Source organism: Neomonachus schauinslandi, chromosome 16, assembly GCF_002201575.2.
Source record: "Neomonachus schauinslandi chromosome 16, ASM220157v2, whole genome shotgun sequence".
In the NCBI taxonomy this organism is placed as follows: Eukaryota; Metazoa; Chordata; class Mammalia; order Carnivora; family Phocidae; genus Neomonachus; species Neomonachus schauinslandi.
In genome coordinates, this window is record NC_058418.1 from 1,163,653 (window position 1) to 1,186,392 (window position 22,740).

The 22,740-nt window shown below is 42.4% G+C and overlaps 1 protein-coding gene across 1 annotated transcript; it reads right to left on the reverse strand.

Moving 5' to 3' along the window:
* Positions 1-1,985: 1,985 nt before the first annotated feature.
* ZSCAN4 (zinc finger and SCAN domain containing 4) lies at positions 1,986-22,390 on the reverse strand. Its single transcript, XM_021682270.1, has 4 exons — positions 22,247-22,390; positions 3,593-3,967; positions 2,825-2,990; positions 1,986-2,734 (listed from the first exon to the last, which is right to left on the reverse strand). The coding sequence occupies exons 1-4, from the start codon at positions 22,388-22,390 to the stop codon at positions 1,986-1,988; spliced, it is 1,434 nt and encodes a 477-aa protein (XP_021537945.1).
* Positions 22,391-22,740: the final 350 nt, after the last annotated feature.

The following is a 22,740-nucleotide window of genomic DNA, read 5'->3' on the forward strand; positions in this document are numbered from 1 at the left end:
CTCCCGTGCGCTCGACCTCTGCCCCTTCCTCTGCTGTCCCCTCCAAGATGCGACCTCGGATCCCATGTGGCCGCGGTAACTTGAAGCGCAGTCCCTCTGCGCAGACCTCCCGAGGTTCTCTCGAGCAGAGCCCCCGCTGATCAAGGTTTCTGTGCCCCAGTCCTGTTTCCGAGGCCCCACGGGGGACGTGGGCCGGCGCCTTGTTAGACTTACCTGAGTCGTGGCTTCCTCCGGGGAAGGAGCGTGTGTGTTTGGGCACCGGGCCACTCCGGCCCTCGAGTTGAGGACCTCGTGGAGAGGGGGGCCGCATACCCTAAGTTTACTTTTCCACCAAACACTCAGGGGCCTCTCTGAGCATAGAAACTCCAAACACGGGCCGACGCAGCACTCAGAGCTCAACTTCTAACGCCGACACCTCTAGCCATTGATTCCCAGAGGCAACCGCCGCGCGCGTGCGCAGAGCTCGCCGCCGACTACAGTACCTGAAGAGCGCGCGCGGCGGGACATCGGGACTACAAGTCCCAGAAGTCTTCGGAGCACCTCGTGCCTACCGGTCTTCAGCACACAGCGCCCCGCGGGATTTCTGCTCGCGGGCTGCGTGGGAATCACTTTCAGTTCCCTGGGGAGACAACGGGGCTTCCCGGAGAGCACTGCGGGCCGCAGGCGAGACAAGGCCCGTAATTCTTTGTTTCAGTCTTTCCACTCTGGAATTTAACCCTCAGTCCCAAATTTACAAAGACCTTGTATAAACAAGTTCACCTGGAAGCCTTAATATCCGTAAGCTCTGGCTAGGAACGCTGGGTGGTCACCTCAGGATCATTGTTTGTCCTTATTTGTACAAATGAAGTCGACCTTGTGTGGCAACTCCATGTGTAATCTGTCTATAACTCAGAGTGGGGAGTGGGCCCACTTTGGGCACCAAACTCCAATTTCATAGACGATAGCTCACCATGTGCACTTTTATCTCAGCGCTGCACAAAAACCTTATTCTCCAAACCACACTTTCAAACCTGTTCTGAAAATAAGCCCCTGTCTATCCGCAACACCCCCACACACACTTGCCATCTTTGGAAGGAATGAATGGGAAAACATTCTACCTTTCTGGTGTCTATCGATCAAATAGCACTCTGCAACTTTCAGTTTCATTCAGGTTCAGTTTAGCTATTAATATTTCCAGTGAAGTAAATGATTTTATCATTCATTTTATTTTTATTTATTTATTTTTAAAGATTTTATTTGACAGAGAGACACAGCGAGAGAGGGAACACAAGCAGGGGGAGTGGGAGAGGGAGAAGCAGGCTTCCCGCGGAGCAGGGAGCCCGATGCGGGGCTCGATGTCAGGACCCCGGGATCATGACCTGAGCCGAAGGCAGGCGCTTAACGACTGAGCCACCCAGGCGCCCCTTATTTATTTTTAAAAATATTTTGAGAGATAGCAAGAGAGCAGAGTAGGGAGGGAGGCGCAGAGAGAGAAGCAGGCTCCCCACAGAGCGGGGAGCCCAACGTGGGGCTACATTGGGGACCCTGGGATCATGACCTGAGCTGAAGGCAGACGCTTAGCCAACTGAGTCACCCAGGTGCCCCTGATTATATCATTTAAATATAAAAGTTCCCTTTCCAGGTTCCTGCTTTCACTTCCCAGTTTAGGTGCATGTGGTCCAGGAGAGATATAAAAAGTGTGGACAGAGCACAGGGGAGCAGGAGGGAAAGCATCACTTGACCACTGGGAGCTATTTGTGTCCTGGAGTTGAACATTCCGGGATTAAGTAATAGTACCAACATTACAGCTTCATTTATTCAACAGATATTGTTTATTTGAAATTTGTCAGCCACTTTTCTAGGCACCTGAGATACTCTACTGAACTGAGAAATTCCTCCTTAAACTTTTTAGTGAAGACAATAAATGGAAAATATAATCAGGAAAGTTTATGTTCTAAATAGGGAAGTACTACGGAAATATACATATTTGCATTGATACTCATGTATCATTCCATTGGGGCTGCACCCGAGGAAGCTTCTGGTGTGGAAGGAACACCTTTGAAGGCACTTTTCTGGTGAGTCCTCAGGTGGCGGTGGTAGGTGGACGACTGGCGGTACCTTCTATGGCAGAGGGAACATTCATAGGGCTTCTCCCCTGTGTGGATTCTCTCATGTGCCAGGAGGTTGGTTTTGTGGCTGAAGGATTTTTCACACGTGCTGCACGTGAAAGGCTTCTCTTCTGCATGAATCTTCTGATGCACATGTAGGTCTGATGCTTGGAAGAAGCCTTTGTTACACTCAGCACAAGTAAATGTCCTCTCGTTATCGTGTCTTCTCTGATGGGCTTTTAGCTGAGAGAAATACCTAAAGATCTTGGGACACTTTTCACATCTGTATGAGTTGTGGGCTTCATGGCATCTTCCTTGGTGTCCCCCACATGTGGAGCTCCCCTCAGTTCTCTGGTGGGTAGGAACAGGCTCAGGGGTGACCTGGATTGACTGAGAGAGAAACCCTGGTCCCCCCTCTATAAGGACATCTTGATATGAGGGTCCCTTCAGGGACCCTTCCTTGGACCTGGATGTGCCTACACCTGCTCTTCCAGAGCTGAGCAGATTCTTCAAAGAAACACTGTCCTCTTCAAGCCTAGGACAGTCCTCTTCCTGGATAATGAGCAGGGAAGGTATTTCATTGCCTTGACTAGTAATACTGTCATTCATGTGATAAATGTTGTCTCCATTTTTTTTATCTTTATCTCCTGTGTGGGGATAAAGTGACTCAGTGAAGTTGTACCCAAGAAGGAGTCCACACACAACATCCCTCTAGTACCTTGGCTTACCCCACTCACCTTGTCCTGTTTCCAAGGAAGTATCTTGGGGAGTCCAGGAGGGCATCCTCATATTTGTCTCTGCTGGGGATGCTTTTGACAGCTGTTTTGTTAGATGGACTATGACTTCTCTTAAGGGCATATTCTCAGAAAAGAGGGCTTCCTGTCCCTGCATGTGGACATGGACCTGTTACAAAAAAACAATGATCACTTATATAGTCTTCATTAATGTGTCTTTCCTAATGAAAAACGATGAAGGAGCGCCTGGGTGGCTCAGTCAGTTAAGCATCTGCCTTTTGCTCAGATCATGAACCCAGGGTCCTGGGATTGAGTCCCACATCGGGCTTCCTGCTCAGTGGGGAGTCTGCTTCTTCCTCTCCCTCTACCCTTCCCTCCTGCTCTGGCTCTCTCTCAAACAAAATATTTAAAAAAAATATATGAATACTAAAGTTTTCTGATGGAAGATCCAGCTCTTGTCCAGGCATTCTCATCCTTGAGGTTCTGCCCAACTGACAACTTTTCAGTGAGTTCTTCCACCATCTCTCCAATGAAACTCAATGAAATAAATATGTTGGTTCCTATATTATGTCCCACTGAAAGAATGACTATAACACTTTATTTTTGCTCACTTTGGTCGCGAAAAATTTCCCTTGGTGAGGAATAGTGTGATCTGACAAATAACTGCATCTACAATAACTTCTTTCTCTACTTCCAGCTATCTCCTACTGACTACTTATTCCTTACTCTTTTTGGCCCCTCACTCCAGGATAAAAAGAACCTTCTACTCACTAAGTCAGGTGGCTTCACAGAACTATCACTCAGATCTTCCATGAATTTCTCAAAATTTCTGCCACTGGATTCCCATTTCTTTTTCAAAGTCGACCAATCACTGCAGTGCCTGTTGATCATAAATTGTTGCAAGACCACTTGAAAAATAATTTCATCCTTGCTGTGTTTTTCTGGCTGCAGCCACGAGTAAAATGATTTATAGAGTCTTTGCAGTTCCTGCTTTGCACGTGAGTTGTTGCAATTTTGAAATAAGCTGTGCCGAGGGTCCTGGAACTCAGAAATGTCCTCTGCCTTTTGGAGAGCAGGTCCTTGGCTGGGTTTAAAGTTTTTATTTTTTGACCCAGGATCATCCATGGATGGTTCACACAGAAATGACTAGTAATATTTATCAGAGACTCAACTTCCTGGATTCAGTTTGAAGTCCTGTGTTTCTGGAGATCTGTTTCAAAACAAAATCAGGACATCTATAAATATGAGATGTATTTTCTGATCTTCTTTTACTAGCTAGACAACAGTCAAATGTTACATAGAGTGGATAGTGGTGGATGCTTAAAAACTTAAGCTACAAATAGGAGAGAGATTTAATTTTATCACTGGAATGATTTAAAAAAAAAAAAAAGAAAATGAATTTCAGGCCCGTATTACTCCACTGGTGAATTTTATGGGACATTTAAGAAAGAAATAACACTAGTCTTATACAAGAGCATATAAAAAGACACTCCTCTTTTACTTAATGAGGTTAATTAATTAATCAAGCTTACTGATAAACCTTACTAGTACAAAGGAACACTACTAGGAAGTAATTCTCATGAACATAGATGCAAAAATCCTTAACTAAATATCTGAAAATCAAACTCAGTCATATATAAGGAAAATAATACATCATGAATAGGTGGATTTTATCTTCTATATACAATTTGGGTTAAATCTCAAAAAGCAATGTAATTTACCACATTATTGATTTTCAAGAATATACTATCATCTTAGTAGTAGATACATTAAATAAGCTTAATAAAAGTCAGTACTCAATCCAAGAAAGATATTTAGTAAACTAGGAGAAGGGAGCTTCCATTGTGTGATAAGGCATTTACAAAATGAGTATAGAAAAAAATTCTTAAATGTTTTGCCCTTGACATTTGGGCTTTCCCCATAATTTGGCTATAATACTGCTATAAACATCAGGGTGCATGTATCCCTTTCAATCAGTATTTTTGTATCCTTCAGGTAAATACCTAGTAGTGCAATTGCTGGGTTGTAGGGTAACTATTTTTAACTTTTTGAGGAGCCTCCATACTGTTTTCAGAGTGGTTGCACCAGCTTGCATTCCCACCAACAGTGTGAGTGGAGGTTCCCTTTTTCTCCACATCCTTGCCAATACCTGTTTCCTGTGCTGTTAATTTTAGCCATTCTGACTGGTGTGAGGTGGAATCTCACTGTAGTTTTGATATGTATTTCCCTGATGATGAGTGATGTTGAGCATCTTTCCATCTGTATGTTAGTCATCTGTAAGTCTTTGTAAAAATGTTTATTCAGGCAGCAGTACAGATGAAGTTGAGTTTGCCTTACTTAATATTTATTTCTACTTGCAAACCATATTGTTTGGGCAACTATAGGCACAACCCTTGGAAGATCGAGTAGGTAAGATTAGAAGAAAAGGTACACTGTTGACGGGAATGTAAACTGGTGCAGCCACTATGGAAAACAATATGGAGGTCCCTAAAAAAATTAGGCTAAATGAAATAAATCAGACAGAGACAGAAAGATAAATACCATATGATCTCATTGTGGTTTTTTTACGATTTTATTTATTCATTTGAGACACAGATACAGAGAGCGAGCATGAGCAGGGGGAGAGGCAGGAGGAGAGGGAGAAGCAGGCTCCTCGCTGAGCCAGGAGCCCAATGTGGGCTTGATTCCCAGGACCCCGGGGTGGCAAAATGGGTGAAGGGTATCAAAAGTTACAAACTTTCATGGAGATACAGTAAACAGCATGGTGACTATAGTTAATATTATATTGCATATTTGGAAGTTGCTAAGAGTAAATCTTAAAAGTTCTCATCACAGGGGTGCCTGGCTGGCTCAGTCAGAAGAGCATGGGACTCTTGATCTTGGGGTCATGAGGTTGAGCCCCATGTTGGGTGTAGAGATTACTTCAATAAATAAAACTTTAAAAACAAAAAACTAACAAACAAAAAGCTCTCATCACAAGAAAAGAACTGTAACTATGTATGGTGATGGATATTAACTAGATTTATTGTGGTGATCACAATATAAATATCGAATTATGTTGTACTCCTCAAACTAATATAATGTGGTATTATCAATTATACCCCAATTCAAAAAACTAAATCTATTTTCTACGTAATTTGTCTATTTTTGTGTTCTTTTCAATCTTATATATGGTAAGGAATTCAAGATTTCATACTAGGGGTGCCTGGCTGGTTCAGTCAGTAGTGTGTGTGACTCTTGATCTCAGGGTTCTGAGTTTGAGCCCCATGTTGGGTGTAGAGATTACTTAAAAACAAAATCTTTTAGGGACGCCTGGGTGGCTCAGTGGGTTAAGCATCTGCCTTCCGCTCAGGTCACGATCCCAACCCTGGTTGGGATCGAGTCCAGCACTGGACTCCCTGCTTGGCCGGGAGTCTGTTTCTCCCCCTGCCTGCCACTCCCCACCACTTGTACTTTCTGACAAATAAATAAAATCTTTTAAAAAATTAAATAAATAAAATCTTTTTAAAAAATGTCATACTATAAAACAAAAAGACAAGGAATTGGTGTATTACATGGGCACAGAAAATGAACTGATTTTTAAGGTGATATTTCGCAGTATCAACCTCATCTGGTAGTCTGACAGGATTAACCACCTTGATCCCATCTATAAATGAGGTAAAGATGAATTCAGAATCACACAGAAGAAAATGGAATATATTTTTTCCTCTACCTAATCCAGATGACTTTAGTATAATGCTAATCTCCTGGAGTCACACCCCATTTTACTTTCCCTTGCCCTCAGGAAGAAGTACCAAGTCCTTCCTGGTCTCCGGAGGCCTTGCCCGGGCCATCTCACCCCTCCAGCCCCATCTAGGCACACTGGCCTTTTATTCCCCTTGAAGATCTCTTCATCTAGGTCTCCCCACAAGTTCTTTTTCAGGACCACCCCAGGCACACACAAACCACACGGTCACACCTGTAGACAAGTACTCAATCCCACAGGGACACCACTGTAGGGCATCGTGATTAAGACCTTGGAATTCAAAATCAGACTGCCAGGTTCCAATGTGAAACAAGCTGTTTGGCCCAGGCAAATTACCCATGAGGTCCCCACCTGTCACAGAATTCCCAGTGTGTCACTGGAACTCAATGAGTTAATATTATGTAAAGCACATGGACAGACCCTACCTAGCCTAAGGTTTAAGCACTTAGTAAGGGTATGCTAAATAGCTGATACTTACCCTTTGACTCTTAGCCCCCACCCCCACCCCAATCCGCTCTGGACCATCACTTCAACAAGATGCCATAAAAATGTCTTACTAGAAGGGCGCCTGGGTGGCTCAAGTCGGTTAAGTGTCTGCCTTTGACTCAGGTCATGATTCCAGGCTCCTGGGATCCAGCCCTGCTCAGCAGGGAGTCTGCTTCTCCCTCTCCCACTGTCCTTCCCCACTGCTTGTGCTCAAGCTCTCTGTCAAATAAAATCTTAAAAAAAAAAAGTCTTACTAGAAACAAAATTAACAAGACAACAGAGCCATACAAAAATGCTTTCTAGGGGAGAACTCTTTCAGTCCCGCCAGAATTTTCCAGAGTCCACAACATCAATCCCTACTGAACCACAGCATCTGGCAAAATAAACCATCCCCAATAGAGCAGAGGCCGCTTTTCCGCACCAGGCTTGAGCAATGGAATGTAGAAAGGAGCACGGCGATCCCCTAGCTGAATATGGACGGGCCCATTGGGCAACTCACCTCAAATTATCCAAAAGCCCTAACTAATCAATGAGCTACTTACAACCAGGTACAGTTACCAAAAAACCAGAAAATTCTATCCATCACCGTAGCTCCTCACCTTCCTTTATTGCAAGCAGTCTCTCCTCTGCTGAGCTGCCCGTCGCTGCCTTACAGTGTATTCAATAAACTTCTATCACCTTTGTTCCGCCTCAGGTGACTCCTTTCACCTCCCAGGCCACTGATTTCCACCCGATCTGGTCGCCCTATATTTGGGGGGCCCCCATCCAACCGGGAGAGACACCACACCTAATGCCTGAATAAGCACCGTATTTTTGTTCCTAGGAGTTTTCCCCCAATAATTATACCCACATACACATGCACAAAACTGGAAATTTCCCTTTCATTCTGGAAACTCACCTACTCAGGAAGATTGAACTTCAAACTGGGCAATCCTGGGCCAAAAGGTGAGCTGCGGCGAGACTCACTCTGCACTGGCTCCTCCCTTTTATAAGGTAGGGGGTCAATGATGGATTTACAGACGTGATTGGATAAAATCTTCCTGTTGATGGAATCCCTGATGGGATCTCCATCTTGCTCTAGCTTCAGCTCTCCAATATATTATGAGATAATATCCCTGGGGCTGGAGCAATCGGCCACAATCAAACACACTAGTATTTCTGCAGTGAAATGTGACAACACTCACACTGAAGGAGAATACAAAGATTAGTGTTAGTCTCACATACATTCTGGCCAAGTTTTGTCTTGAGTCACACACAAACTTGCTAGTACTTCCTAATTCCCTGAGATTTGTGGATCGCAAGTGTGGCAGAGAACCAGGCTAATGTTCCCCCCTTCCCGTGTCAATCCCAGGCTGGTGAATCAGAGGATACCCCAGGACTCCAGAGGAGAGGTTCCTAGTCCAGCAAAGAGCCCACAGGGACTGGAACAAAGATCATTTCAATGGGAAGAGAGAAATTGGTGCTTATCTTTATGTTGAGAAAGTACATCATATCTGAGAGACTTAATGTAAGGACAGTGTGAAGGTGAAGTTACAATGGTGTGAGGCTCCTGGTTTGAAAATCTGGCTGGTGGGGGACTGTCCTGTACTGAGTAGGAAGAAAGGCAACAGGAAGAGATTCTATGAAACTCAGCACTTCCATTTCCTGACTCATGGGGAATGAGACCATTCCACAGAAGATGAGGGAAGAATTTGGGGAACAAAGGGATTGTGTTCAACAAGGGACTGGTGCAGCAACATAATCATTGCCCATCTTCCCTCTACTTTCAAGTTGTGTCCAGAATCAAACCTCCTTCACCGCTCTACAGCCAGGACTTTCAGCCCAGTCCGCACTCTCTCAATCTTGGATTATTGACGTTAACTCCTGACGGGCCTCTCCTCCAGCTAGCCTTCAGCCTATTCTCAAAAATAGCCACTAGAGGGGCCATATTATAACCAAGTGTGACTCATTCCTCTTGTCATTGTGGAACGCCCTGAGGACCCTACAGTCACTGAGGGCAGAGCTTCCCAACTGCCTCTGGTGAAGGACCTGCCCATCTCCACCCTCCTCATTCCTTCCCATGTGTCATGGATGATAAGGGAGCAGAAGGCTAGCTGAAGAATAGCTGAAGATGAAGCACAAGCTGACACCTGCAACCTCCCCCTACTCTCCCCACCCATGGGACATGTGTGACATTCTTCCAAGGATCTCCCAACTATCTCAAGGTTAATACATTGCTAGAGGGGAAAACAACCTTAACTTGACAATGGCAAGGCCTCTGGTATCTTGTAGGTCAGTCCTCTTTAGCATATGAAAGTTCTTTTGAAACCTCCCTTTTTCAAGTGTATAATCACCACTCCTCAACCGCCTCGTGCAGCAGCTCTTTCTGCCCACGGGTCCTGTCCCCGTGCTTTAATAAAACCACCATTTTGTACCAAAGATGCCTCAGAAATTCTCTCAGTCGTCGGCTCTGAACCTCACCCCACCGAACCTCACCTATATTCCAAAACCACATCAATGGACACACTTTCACAAGATGCAATAAAATGACTTACTAGAAATATAACAAATTAGCCATTTACTAACAAAAAAAGCCATTACACAAAATGGAAGACCTTTTGATGTCATTAGATTTAAACTCAGTCAACTTGCTCTAATGGTTTCCAAATGATCATTTACTATTTATGTACTAGCCTTGCTGTGGAGAGTGGAGATGGGCAGTGTCCTCTGACCATGTTCTGAGGAGTACTGACTTAGAGTAACAGCCAGATTCGTAACAGTAGCCCGGAGACCCTATTGACCTGGCCCCACGTCCTGTCCCCTTCAGCTCCTCTTCTCACCCCTTTGTGCTGCTTGAGCCTCACTGGGCACACATAGTACTGGGATCCGGCAGCTTCTTTCCCATCTCTTTTATAAGCTCTTCCTTTTGATGTGGGAAACAAAGGCAGAAGAAAAATTAAAATTTCCTTACTACCTATAGCCCACTGAGAAGTCCTTGAAACAGGCAGAGTGACATTCCTTTAGGGACTCAACTGCCTTGATGTTAATACTTTGCTAAGGGCAAAAGGCAGTCCCAGCCTGACCTCGCCCAACCCCCAATCCTGTAAGTCTACTTTAATGTATAAAAATTCCTTTGGAAACTTCCTTTATCTCTAAACCCCCAAGATACGTGTTGGCAATCATCCCCCAAGCATATGGCCCACCGATATACATCTGAAGGGTCTCATGACTAAGGTTTTATTAGATGGTATGACCTTTTCCCAACAATAGCTAGCCCCCTCAAGGTCCTGGAAACCTTGCTTCTAAAATTCCTTAGAGACTTAACGCTATCCCTAACCCCCTCCCAACTTGAAAGTACATAATGGGCACTCCTCATGGCCCCAGTACAGCTCTTTCTGCCCACGGGTCATGTTCCCGTGCTTTAATGAAATCAGCTTTTTGCACCAAAAACATCTCAAGAATTCCTTCTTGGCCGTGGGCTTCGAACCCTAATAACGTCTTTCCTACATCACTTTTATGGAGTATACCTCCCCACCCAGCTCTCCTGCATTCCTGTCAGGTCTTTGTTCAAACATCTCCATGGTGAGAGCTGTGCTGGACATGCTTTCTAAAATTTGAAGCTATGCCCTGAAAGTCCCCATTCACTCATCTGCTGATTTTTCTCCTTAACCCTCATCACCACTGGGCAAGCTCAACATTCTACCTATTTACCTTGCTTTTGTTTATCACTTCCCTGCCTCCATCATGGAATTTAATCAAATGGAGGGCGAGGATTTTCATCTATAACGTTGCCCACAGCCGTCTACACGGAACCTGGCACTTGGTAGGTCTTCTTCAGTTATGTGTCAAATTGAAATGCATGTTCCAGCAAGAGAAGGTGAAAAGCCTCCCAAAAATGGTGTGGCAGCAATAGGGAGGGGAGGATCAGACTAGACTAGAGGGAATTATGGAGTAGCCATTTCAAGACACTTTCAGGGAATTGACAGGTGGGCAACTGGCTATGTCCCAAAATCACCACAGAGAGATTAAAAGTTAGAAGAAACTTAGATTCTAGAAACTAGCAAAGCCCTGTGAGAAAACCCTGGGAGCAAGCAAGGCCTATCTTAGATTTGGCTGAATGCAAGTTAAAGGCTGCCGGGAAGGGAGGAGTTAAGAAAATCACTTTAATTGCTCACTTAAATCACCTGGCAGGCAGCAGCTACCTCATTTACTGCTAGAATAGACTGTGATGTCTAGAGGGTTTGAGGATTATCAGCAAGTCAAACTGATCACTGGCCCCTGGGCTATCATACCATCCCCTCTCATCTTGCAGACCTGGGGGACTATGACTTGGGTTAGACAGACACACCTCTGCCCAGTGCTGCTTCTCTGCGGCCATGTAAAGATGAAAACTGACCAGCAGGGCCACCTACTGTGGAGGGAGCTGGATTGTCCTCCTGATCCCCTTGTTACTACACACTCACCAGATCTAACAGCATATGGCTGAACTGTATCCCTTCCTCTAAGCACACAGGAGACAGGATTTCATACACCCAGGGTAAGAAGAGAGGGAGGAAGCACACAATCCAAAAAAAACAAAAAACAAAAAAAGTCCATATTAAACAACAAAGGGAGGAAAAGAATAATGAAATTAAGATAAGCACAGAAAAATAATTAAGGAGATAAGGAAAGAAAAAAAGCCACCAGAAATAAGATATGCTTTATAAAAAAATGCAGAGGATATTAGTAGGAAAAGGTAAGCCTAAAAACAAAAAAGAGGAAGAAAAAATTTTTTTAATTAGTAGCAAGATAGATAATCAAATTGAGAACACCTAAAAATCAAAGGAAACAAGAAACAGAAAGCACAAAATAGCAGGGCGCCTGGGTGGCTCAGTCATTCAAGCGTCTTCCTTTGGCTCAGGTCGTGATCCCAGGGTCCTGAGATGGAGCCCGGCGTTGGGCTCCCTGCTCAGCGGGGAGTCTGCTTTGCCCTCTCCCTCTGCCCTTCCCCCCTACTTGTGCTCGCTCGCGCTCTCACTGTCTCTCTCTCTCAAATAAATAAATAAAATCTTAAAAAAAGAACTATAAAAAAGAAAGCACAAAATAGCTAAAAGTATAACCTGGCATAGGAAGACATATTTTTTAAATCTTTATGTCCCCAAAAGTAGCGCCTCACTGTAATTGGCATTGAATAATAATTGTGTAATAAATTATGTAGTTTTAGAATGTTGGTGAGGTCTGGAGCTGATGGCCAAGAAAGAATTCTTGAGATGTCCTTGGTGCAAAAAAGTTGGTTTTACTAAAGCATGGTGAACAGGACCTGTGGGCAGAAAGAGCTGCGTCACTAGGGTTTGAGGAATGGTTGATTATATACTTGAGAGTTGGGGGGGAGGTAAGTAAAAAGGGAGGTGTCCAAAAGGACTTTCATATGCTAAAGAAGACCCTCAGGATCCGGGAGATGGAAACTGTCAAGCTAAGGTTGTTTTTCACGCTAGCAAAGCATTAAGACAGTTGGGAGTTTCCTGGAGGAATGTCACACATATCCCACCCAGGGGTGGTGTTGGGGGGGAAGGTTGCTGGGTGTCAGCTTGTGCTTTCTCCTCAGCTTGCCTCCTGCTTCCTCATCAATAAAGAAGGAAGATGGAAATGGAGGTAGCACAATATGGTGAAAAGGAGTCCCAAAAGGAAGGAAGGAAAATTGGGACGACCTGACGAAGGTGCATCTGTGGAGGGAGCAGAAACACTGTGGCAGGAAAGTCCATGATGTTCTCGGGCTGCAGAGCCCTCAAGTGTGAGGTAGGAGATAGTGGAAGAAATTCAGAGACGCAGCAGGAAGACACATGGTGGGTGAGGCAGGGGGATGAGGTAGGTGAGGAGGAGGCAGGCAGGGTGTCTGGTTTCTGGCTGGGAAAATCTGCATGTCTGAACTCTGAAATGCCTAAACTTCATCCTGGTTCTAGCGAAATTAGGATGGTCTCCCTCCCTCTCTCTTCTATACCCACACCCACACCCACACATACACATACACCTACACATACACACAATTCTGTCTCATCTATATCCTGTCATTTTTCCTATGATGCTTTTATCCCAGTGTGTCGATTAAGACATTTTACAATCTTCACAATTTCATCCCTTAACTCTTTATCATTTGCTTATTTGCATATGTCATATTATGTGCAAATGTACTTTTGAACTTAATTCACATTTTTGCAGTTGCATTGAGGTATAAATGACACACGCAATTGTTTATAATTATAGTGTTCAACTGGGCATGGTATGTTATATGTAGACACCTGCAAAAACACCCTTACAATTAAGATAACAAATTTGTCCATTACCCTAGAAAACCTCCCCAACACCTCCTCTCTAGGCAACAAGTGATCCACTTTCTGTCACTATAGATTATTTTTCATTTTCTACAACTTGTATATATAAATGGACTAAAACTGTATATACTCCTTTTTGTCTGGTTTTGTGCACTCAGAATAATTATCTTGGGATTCATCCATGTTGCTGTTTATATAAACAGCTCATTCCCCTTTATTGATGAATAATATTCCATTTTATTAATATACTACATTTTGCTTATCCCTTCACTATTTTATGGGCATTGTATTAACTTTTTGGTTATGAATAACATTACTATGAACGTTCACATGTAAATCTTTGTGTGGACAGGAATTTTTCATTTTCATTGGTAGATTCCTAGGAGTGGAAATGTTGGGTCATGTTATATGGTGAGTTTATGTTTAACATTTTAAGAAACTTTAAAGCTGCTTGGTACATGGGCTGCACCATTTTCCATCTCCAGCAGCAACATTCCAGCTTTGCCATGTCCCTGGGAACACTTAGAATTGCCTAATTATAGGGGCACCTGGGTGGCTCAGATGGTTAAGCGCTTGCCTTAGGCTCAGGTCATGATCCCGGGATTCTGGGATCAAGCCCCGCATGGAGCCCCGCATGGAGCCCTGCATCGGGCTCCTTGCTCAGTAGGGAGTCTGCTTCTCCCTCTTCCTCTCCCTCTGCCTGCCACTCCTCCTACTTGTGCTCTCTCTGTCAAATAAATAAATAAAATCTTAGAATTGCCTAATTATAGCTATGCTTGTGGGTGTGAAGCAGTATCTTGTGGTTTCAATATACAATTCCTTAATAAATAATTATGTGGAGCATTTTAACATTTACTTACTTGATATCTATATATTTTCTTGGATTAAATGTCTTTCAACTCCTTTTCTCACTTTTCTTATTGAGCCTTAATATATCCTGAAAACAAGTCACCCTCCTGAGGTTAGTTCTCTGAGTCTGTGGCTTGCCTTTTATTCTCTTCTAATGTCTTTGAAAGATGAGAAGTTCTCAATTTTGATGAATTTTATCTTTTCTTTTTCATGAATCATGCTTTTGATGGTGTACCTACAAAATCTTTGCCTAGCACAAAAAGCACAAAACATTTATCCAACGTTTCCTCTAGATGTTTTACCTAGAGGCTTTCGATTGTATATTTAAGTCGATAATATATTTTGTGTTAATTCTTTATCTTGTGAGTTAAGTATCTAAACTCATGTTTTTGCATGTGGATATCCAATGGTCCTAGAAGCATTTGTTGAAAAGACTATCCTCTCCCCATTGAATTACCTTGGCACCTTTGTTAAAAATTAATTGACCAAGGGGTGCCTGCGTGGCTCAGTCGTTGAGCGTCTGCCTTCGGCTCAGGTCATAATCCCAGGGTCCTGGGATTGAACCCCGCATCAGGCTCCCTGCTCCGCGGGAAGCCTGCTTCTACCTCTCCCACTCCCCCTGCTTGTGTTCCCTCTCTCGCTGTATCTCTGTCAAATAAATAAATAAAATCTTAAAAAAAAATTAATTGACCAAAATGCAAGAGTCTGTGTTTGGATTCTCAATTCTGTCCCATCGATCTATATGCCTGTCCTTATGACCTGACTTTGAGCTAATTCTCCATCAGCATATATGGGTAATCTGTGAGACAACACTGGGGAATATAACAATTTCTTAATAATGAATTATGAAAATATCTAATAATTTTTCCCCAAATAATTCCAATACAGTGTGGGGGATCTTTTTTTCTTTTACTTTTGTTGTTGTTGTTGTTGTTCTTTCTTTCTCCTTGTCTTTCTTGCTGGCTAATGTCTTTTTTCCTTTTGTCTGCCTTCCTGTTGTTAATTTTTTTATTTAAGCTGCACGATAGGCAAATTTAATCCTTCCTGTTCCATTGTATCTTATTTACATGTTAACATTACTCTTGTTTACTCAGTATGTACTGGATACTGATTTCCTATTTGTCAGCGTATTTTAAGAAATATTCATCTCTGATTACTGAAAGGGAAAGCACTAAATTTACAGTTAAGCATGGAAATGAATGCTATGGGCAAGATTTTATAAATTTCATGTAGAAATAGTTCTTAAGAACATCAAAAATGAAACATAATCAATGATATGCATACATGAATTCTTCAGAAAGAAGACAGAACAGTTTTGGCCGATCTGTTAAAATGGTATATGCCTAGTGGTGCTTAGAAGACAATGTAGAAATAAAGTGTTATTCTGTTGAATGTTGCTGAGTTTGAGATGAATCTCAGGGTTTAGAAAAAGACTTGGAGTTTTTTGTTAAAGGTCAGGAAGCAGGTGGCAAGGCATTCATCAATTTAGAGGAGATGTCAGAGGTTGTTCTTATTGAATCAGAGGAACCTAGAGACTAAAAAAGAAAGTTGGGGAGTGAGTTGGCATCACAGAAGCATGAACCATTCCTTTTATTTCCCCTTTAATTTCCAACCAGCAGGACATCCATAACTCAAGATTCCTCTGCACAGCACACCAGCATGCTAGAGAGATTCACATACCTATACATCTGAAGGTGGGAGGATTGGAGGCAGAACTGGAGGAGCAGAGCTGCTGGTGCCTGTGACCCGGGTGGGTTCCAGGAGCAGTGGCAGTGCCCGTGACCCGTTTGGCACAGTGAATGGAGATGGGACGTGCACACAAATACAACTGACCCTTGAACAACACGTGTGAAGGGCGTGGATCCATTTACACGCAGAATTTTTTTTTTAAAGATTTATTTATTTATTTGACACAGAGAGAGAGAGAGAGAGCTCAAGCAGGGACAGCGGCAGGCAGAGGCAGAGGGAGAAGCAGGCTCCCCGCTGAGCAGGGAGCCTACAACGTGGGGCTCAATCCCAGGACCCCAGGATCATGCCCTGAGCCTAAGGCAGGCACTTAACTGACTGAGCTACCCAGGTGCCCCATATATGCAGAATTTTTTTGATAAATACCATACAGTACTGTAAATTTATTTCCTTTTCCTTATGATTTTCTTTTTTTTTTTTTAAAGATTTTTATTTATTTATTTGACAGACAGAGACACAGAGAGAGCAGGAACACAAGCAGGGGGAGTGGGAGAGGGAGAAGCAGGCTTCCTGCTTTCCTGCCAAGCAAGGAGCGCGATGTGGGACTCGATCCCAGGACCCTGGGATCATGACCTGAGCTGAAGGCAGACGTTCAACGACTGAGCCACCCAGGCACGCCCCCCCCCCTTATGATTTTCTTAATAACATCTTTTCTCTAGCTTAATTTGTTATAAGAATACAGTATATCATACTTAAAACATACAAAATAATGTGTTTAATCGGCTGTTTATGTTATCGGTAAGTCTTCTGGCTAACAGTAGGCTATTAGTAGTTAAGTTCTGGGGGAGTCAAAAGTTTTAAGTGGATCTTTGAGTGGGGGTCACCACCCTTAACAGCCCTCCCCGCCATTGTTCAAGGATCTACCGTATAGCCCTGAGGCAGCGCAGGTAAGAGAAACCAAAACCTTGTGCTATAGCGCCACCTGCTGGAAAACAAAAGAAAGGCCTCTAATTCCCAACCTGTTGAACTGTTAAAATCAAAGTAAACAAAACTTTATATAAATGTTTGCTATTTCAAATGAGCTAGCAGAGGCACATCATATCACACACTATGAAAAATCACAGTAATATGGTATCACAAAAAGAAAATGACGATCTCCAGCAACCAAATTCAAAGTCACAGAGATTGGGATCTAACTGATAGAGAAAGCAAAATAGCCATTATGAAGAAATTCAGTGAGTTACAACAAAACTAAAGGAAATTCAATGAACTTGGGAAAAAATTAATGAACAAAAGGAGTACTTAACCAAAGAGACTGAAGTTCTACAAAAGAACCACACAGAAATTCTGAAGCTGAAGAACTCAATAAATGAGAAGAAGAACGCATTGGAAATAGATCAGACCAGAGGGAAGAGACAATAAGCAATCTAGAAGATAGAACCATAGACATTATTTAGGTGGAAGAGGAGCAAGAACTAAGATTTTTCTTTTTTTTTTTTTAAGATTTTATTTATTTGCGAGAGAGAGAATGAGAGACAGAGAGCATGAGAGGGAGGAGGGTCAGAGGGAGAAGCAGACTCCCTGCCAAGCAGGGAGCCTGATGCGGGACTCGATCCCGGGACTCCGGGATCATGACCTGAGCCGAAGGCAGTTGCTTAACCAACTGAGCCACCCAGGCGCCCACTAAGATTTTTCTTAAAAGATGAAGAAACCCTATGATAGCTATCAGGCTCCATTAGGAGAACCAACATAAAAATAAGGGGTATACCAGAACAAGAGAAGGTGGCAGAGAGGTTATTTAAAGAAATTATAGCTGAGAACTTCCCACACCTGGGGAAAGAACTAGACATATAAGTTAACAAAGCTAATAGATTACCTTACTATCTCAATGCAAAAAGATCCTCTCCAAAACACATTATAAGAAGCCGTCAAAAGTCAATGATAAAGAAAGAACCTTAAAGGCATCCAGGAAGAAAAAGAAAGTTACTTACAAAGGCTCTCCCTTTGGACTACCAGGCGATTTCTCAGCAGAGGCTCTATAGACCAGGAGTGAGTGGAATAACACATTCAAAGTATTGAAGAATAAAAATTGCCAGCCAAGAATACACTATCCAGCAAAGTTACCTTTCAGATAGGAAGGAGAAATAGAGGCTTTCCCAGACCACCTGAAAGCTGAGGGAGTTCACCATCACTAGACCTGCCTTACAAGAAATGTTGAAAGGAGCTCTTCCACCTGAAACAAAAGGACAAAAGTATACAAAACTTAGAGTAAGGTGATAGATAAATAGACAGAATAAGGAAATTGTAATTCTATTTTAGAATAGAGTGTTAAACAATTATACCACAAAAGCTTTTTTAAAGATTTTATTTATTCATTTGACAGAGACAGCACACAAGCAGGAGGAGTGGCAGGCAGAGGGAGAGGGAGAAGCAGACTGCCCGCTTAGCAGAGAGCCCAACGTGGGACTCGATCCCAGGACCCTAGGATCATGACCTGACCCAAAGGCAGATGCTTAACCGACTGAGCCACCCACGCGCCCCCTATAGCACAAAAGTTAAAGGAAAAAAGCATTAAAAATAACTATACCTACTACAACTTCATAACAAACTCACAGGATAAAAAGGGATAATTTGTGACAACAAAAATATAGAAGGGGAGGAGGAAAATAACAGAACCTATATAGGCAAATAAAGATAAGTTGCTAACTGTAGAAAAAGCAGTATTTTACCTGAGACATTTTAAACAAATCTAATCATAACCACAAAAGTCCAGAGCAAAGACACAAAACATTTAAAAAAGGGGAAACTGAGCAAATCATCATTGAAAATCACCAACCTGAAAAGATAAACAGAAACATAAAGAAAAAGAAAGTGTAGTACAAAACCACCAGAAAACAAAAGATAAAATGGCAGTAGTGAGTTCTCATATATCAATAATCAGCCTAAATGTAAATGGACTGAATTCACCAATCAAAAAGCATAAAGTGGCTGGATAGCTTAAAAAACAAAACCCAACTATATGCTACCTCCAGGAGATTCATCTCAGCTCTAAAGACAAACATAAACTCAAAGTGAAAGGGTGGAAGATGAAACTCCAAGCAAATGGTAACAACGACAACAAAACCAGTGTGTGTAGCCATACTTAAATCAGCCATTTATTTTTCTATTTTTATTTTTTTAAAGATTTTTATTTATTTATTTAACAGAGATAGAGAGAGAGAGCACAAGTAGGCAGAGCGGCAGACAGAGGGAGAGGGAGAAGCAGGCTCTCCACAGAGCAGGGAGCCCGATGCGGGGCTCGATCCCAGGACCCTGGGATCATGACCTGAGTCGAAGGCAGCTGCTTAACCGACTGAGCCACCCAGGCGCCCCCTTAAATCAGCCATTTAAATCAGACTTTATATCAGACATTAAATCAGACAAAATAGAATTCAAGCCAAAAGTGGTAATAAGAGACAAATAAGGTCATTCCATAATGACAAAGGGGTCAATACATCAAGAAGATATAACAATCATTAATATATGTGTTTCCAATATCTGAGCACCAAAATGTATTAATCAAATACTAACAGATCTCAACGGAGAAAGAGACAATAATACAATAATAGTAGGGGAATTCAATACCCCACCATTAGCAATAGATAAATTGTCCAGACAGAAAACCAACAGGGAAATGTTGGAATTCCATCCAACAACAGAACAACAGCAGAATACACATTCTTCTCAAGTGCACATGGAACGTTCTCCAGGATATATCATATGCTAGGCCACAAAACTAACCTTAGCAAAGTTAAGATTAAAATCACACCAACTATCCTCTCTGACTACAATGGCATGAAGTTAGAAATCAACAAGAGGAAAGTGAGGAGATCTTCAAATGTATGGAAACTAAACAACACACTTCTAAGCAACCATTGGGTCAAAGAAGAAATCAAAAGGGAAATAAAAAATTTTCTTGAAATGAAAATGAAAATACAACATATCAAATTTGGGGGAACTGCAGCAAAAGCAGCTCTGAGATGAAAGTTTACAGTAATAAATGCACATATTGAGAAATCAGAAAGATATCAAACAACCTAAAGGAATTAGAATAGGAAGAACTAACACAATAACAACAACAACAAAATCTGATTTTAAAATAGACATTTTTCCAAAGAGGACATCAAAATGGCCAAAAGGCACACAAAAAGATACTCAACATGACTAACCATCAGGAAGATGCAAATAAGAACCACAATGAGCTATCATCTCACACCTGTTAGAATGTGAGACAAGAGACAAGAAGACAAGAGACAAGCGCTTATAAGGATGTGGTGAAAAAGGAATACTTCTACACTGTTGGTGGGGATGTAAATTAGTCCAACCACTATGGAAAACAATACGGATGTTCTTCAAAAAATTAAAAATAGATCTACCATATGATCCTGCAATTCCACTTCTGGGTATATACCCAAACAAAATGAAAATTGGATTTCAACAAGATACATGCACATGCATGTTATCACAGCATTATTCACAATAGCCAAGATATGGAAACAACCCAAATATCCATCAATAGACTAATGGATAAAAAAGGATTTGGTGGGGCGCCTGGGTGGCTCAGTCGTTAAGCGTCTGCCTTCAGCTCAGGTCGTGATCCCGGGGTCCCCTGGATCAAGCCCCGCATCGGGCTCCCTGCTCGGTGGGAGCCTACTTCTCCCTCTCCCACTCCCCCTGCTTGTGTTCCCTCTCTCGCTGTGTCTCTCTCTCAAATAAAGAAATAAAATCTTAAAAAAAAAAAAAAAAAAGGATTTGGTATATATACACAATGGTATATTATTCAACCATAAGAAAGGAGACTTTTCTGCTGTTTGTGGCAACAAGGATAAACTTTGAGCACATTATGTGAGATAAGATAGAGAAATACAAATACTGTATGACATCACTTATATGTGGAATCTAAAAAAGTCAAACCTATAGAAGAACAGAAAGTAAAATGGTGATTATCATTGGATGGGTGTTGGGGGATAAGACTGATGGTATTTAAGGATGCAAACTTGTAAATAAGCCATAGCAATCTAATGCACAGTGTAATGAATACAGACAATAATATTATACTATGATGATGTAATATTATAAATTTTGCTTCAGTGGCAATCATGGGGCGCCTGGGTGGCTCAGTCGTTAAGCGTCTGCCTTCGGCTCAGGTCATGATCCCAGAGTCCTGGGATCGAGCTCCACATCGGGCTCCCTGCTCCGTGGGAAGCCTGCTTCTCCCTCTCTCACTCCCCCTGCTTGTGTTCCCTCTCTGGCTGTGTCTCTCTCTGTCAAATAAATAAATAAAATCTTAAAAAAAAAAAAAAGGCAATCGTATTACAATATATAAATGTATCATAGTAACACACTATACCTTAAATTTAAAAAATATAACGTATCAAATTTGTTAATTAAAAGGAAGAAAATTGGATGACTATCATTACACCTGGAAAATTTATGTGCCTAAAAAGACATTATTCCCAACTTAATATGAAAATTAAGAGCAATTATCTCTGAGTACAAAGCGATTTCTGGCAGAATTATTTGTAATAACAACAATCGGAATCAATCCACTGCCAATCAATGAGAGATTGAATTAATGATGTCACATTCTCACAATAGGGCACTAGGCAGCAATGGACATGATCAGAGAGTTCTCTTTATTGCTACATGTCCAGGACATACTGTTCAGTAAACAGAAAAAGTACTAGAAGGTCACATACACTTAGCCTTATTTTTTGAAGAATGAGCAGGGGAACAGAGACACTATGAAAGTTAGACTGCTCTAAATGTATTTTTCTTATCATTTTTATAGTTATCAAATATTTTGGCTAAATTTGTGTTCAAAAGATATTTTATAATATAATTTATAAAAATAAAAATAAAGAAATAACCTAACAAAGAGGAAATATTTACACCGACTTTTAAACACAATAATTTGACTACATATTCTTTTTTTTTAAAGATTTTATTTATTTATCTGACAGAGAGAGACACAGCGAGAGAGGGAACACAAGCAGGGGGAGTGGGAGAGGGAGAAGCAGGCTTCCCACGGAGCAGGGAGCCGGATGCGGGGCTCGATCCCAGGACCCTGGGATCATGACCTGAACCGAAGGCAGACGCTTAACCAACTGAGCCACCCAGGCGCCCCTTCTTTTTTTTTTTTAAGGTTTTATTTATCTATTTGTCAAAGAGAAAAAGTTCACCAGCAGGGCGAACGGCAGGCAGAGGGAGAAGCAGGTTTCCTGCTGAGCAGGGAGCCCGATGGGGGGCTTGATCCCAGGACCATGGGATCATGACCTAAGCCAAAGGCAGATGCTTAAGCAACTGAGCCACCCAGGTGCCCCATATCCAGACCAATTTTTCAAGTTTGTAGTTCCAGTCATATTTTCTACAATTGACCTCACATGCTTGGGCCTCATGGTCTGGGCTAGTGGCTCCATGATTATTTTCCTGCACGGGCACAGGCAACAAGTCCAGTACATTCACAGCAACAGCCATTCTCCCAGACCTTCCCCCAAGGTCAGAGCCACGTGTACCATCTTGATCCCTGTGAGCTCCTTTTTCTCCTTTTACTCACTGTCTTCTCTTTTGTCTGTTTGGATGATTCTATTTGTTATTCCAGGCCAGTGGCTGGGGGATACCTCTACTTTCTATGTTTCCCAACATTCAGCCCCTTTGTGCTCATTTTCAGTGGATACTCAGGTCACTGATAAAACTGCTAAAACAGGGCGCCTGGGTGGCTCAGCTGGTTAAGCGACTGCCTTCGGCTCAGGTCATGATCCTGGAGTCCCAGGATCGAGTCCCGCATCAGGCTCCCTGCTCGGCAGGGAGTCCGCTTCTCCCTCTGA

Bases quoted from the DNA above. Each gene is read 5' to 3' on its own strand.
- ZSCAN4 (XM_021682270.1), bottom strand. From the start codon at position 22,390: ATGGCTGTTGCTGTGAATGTACTGGACTTGTTGCCTGTGCCCGTGCAG. The intron at 3,968-22,246 runs GTCTGGATATGG...AAATATTACTAG, and splicing joins ACTACAAACTTGAAAAATTG to TCATTTCTGTGTGAACCATC. The intron at 2,735-2,824 runs GTGAGTGGGGTA...ATCCCCACACAG, and splicing joins TTCCTTGGAAACAGGACAAG to GAGATAAAGATAAAAAAAAT.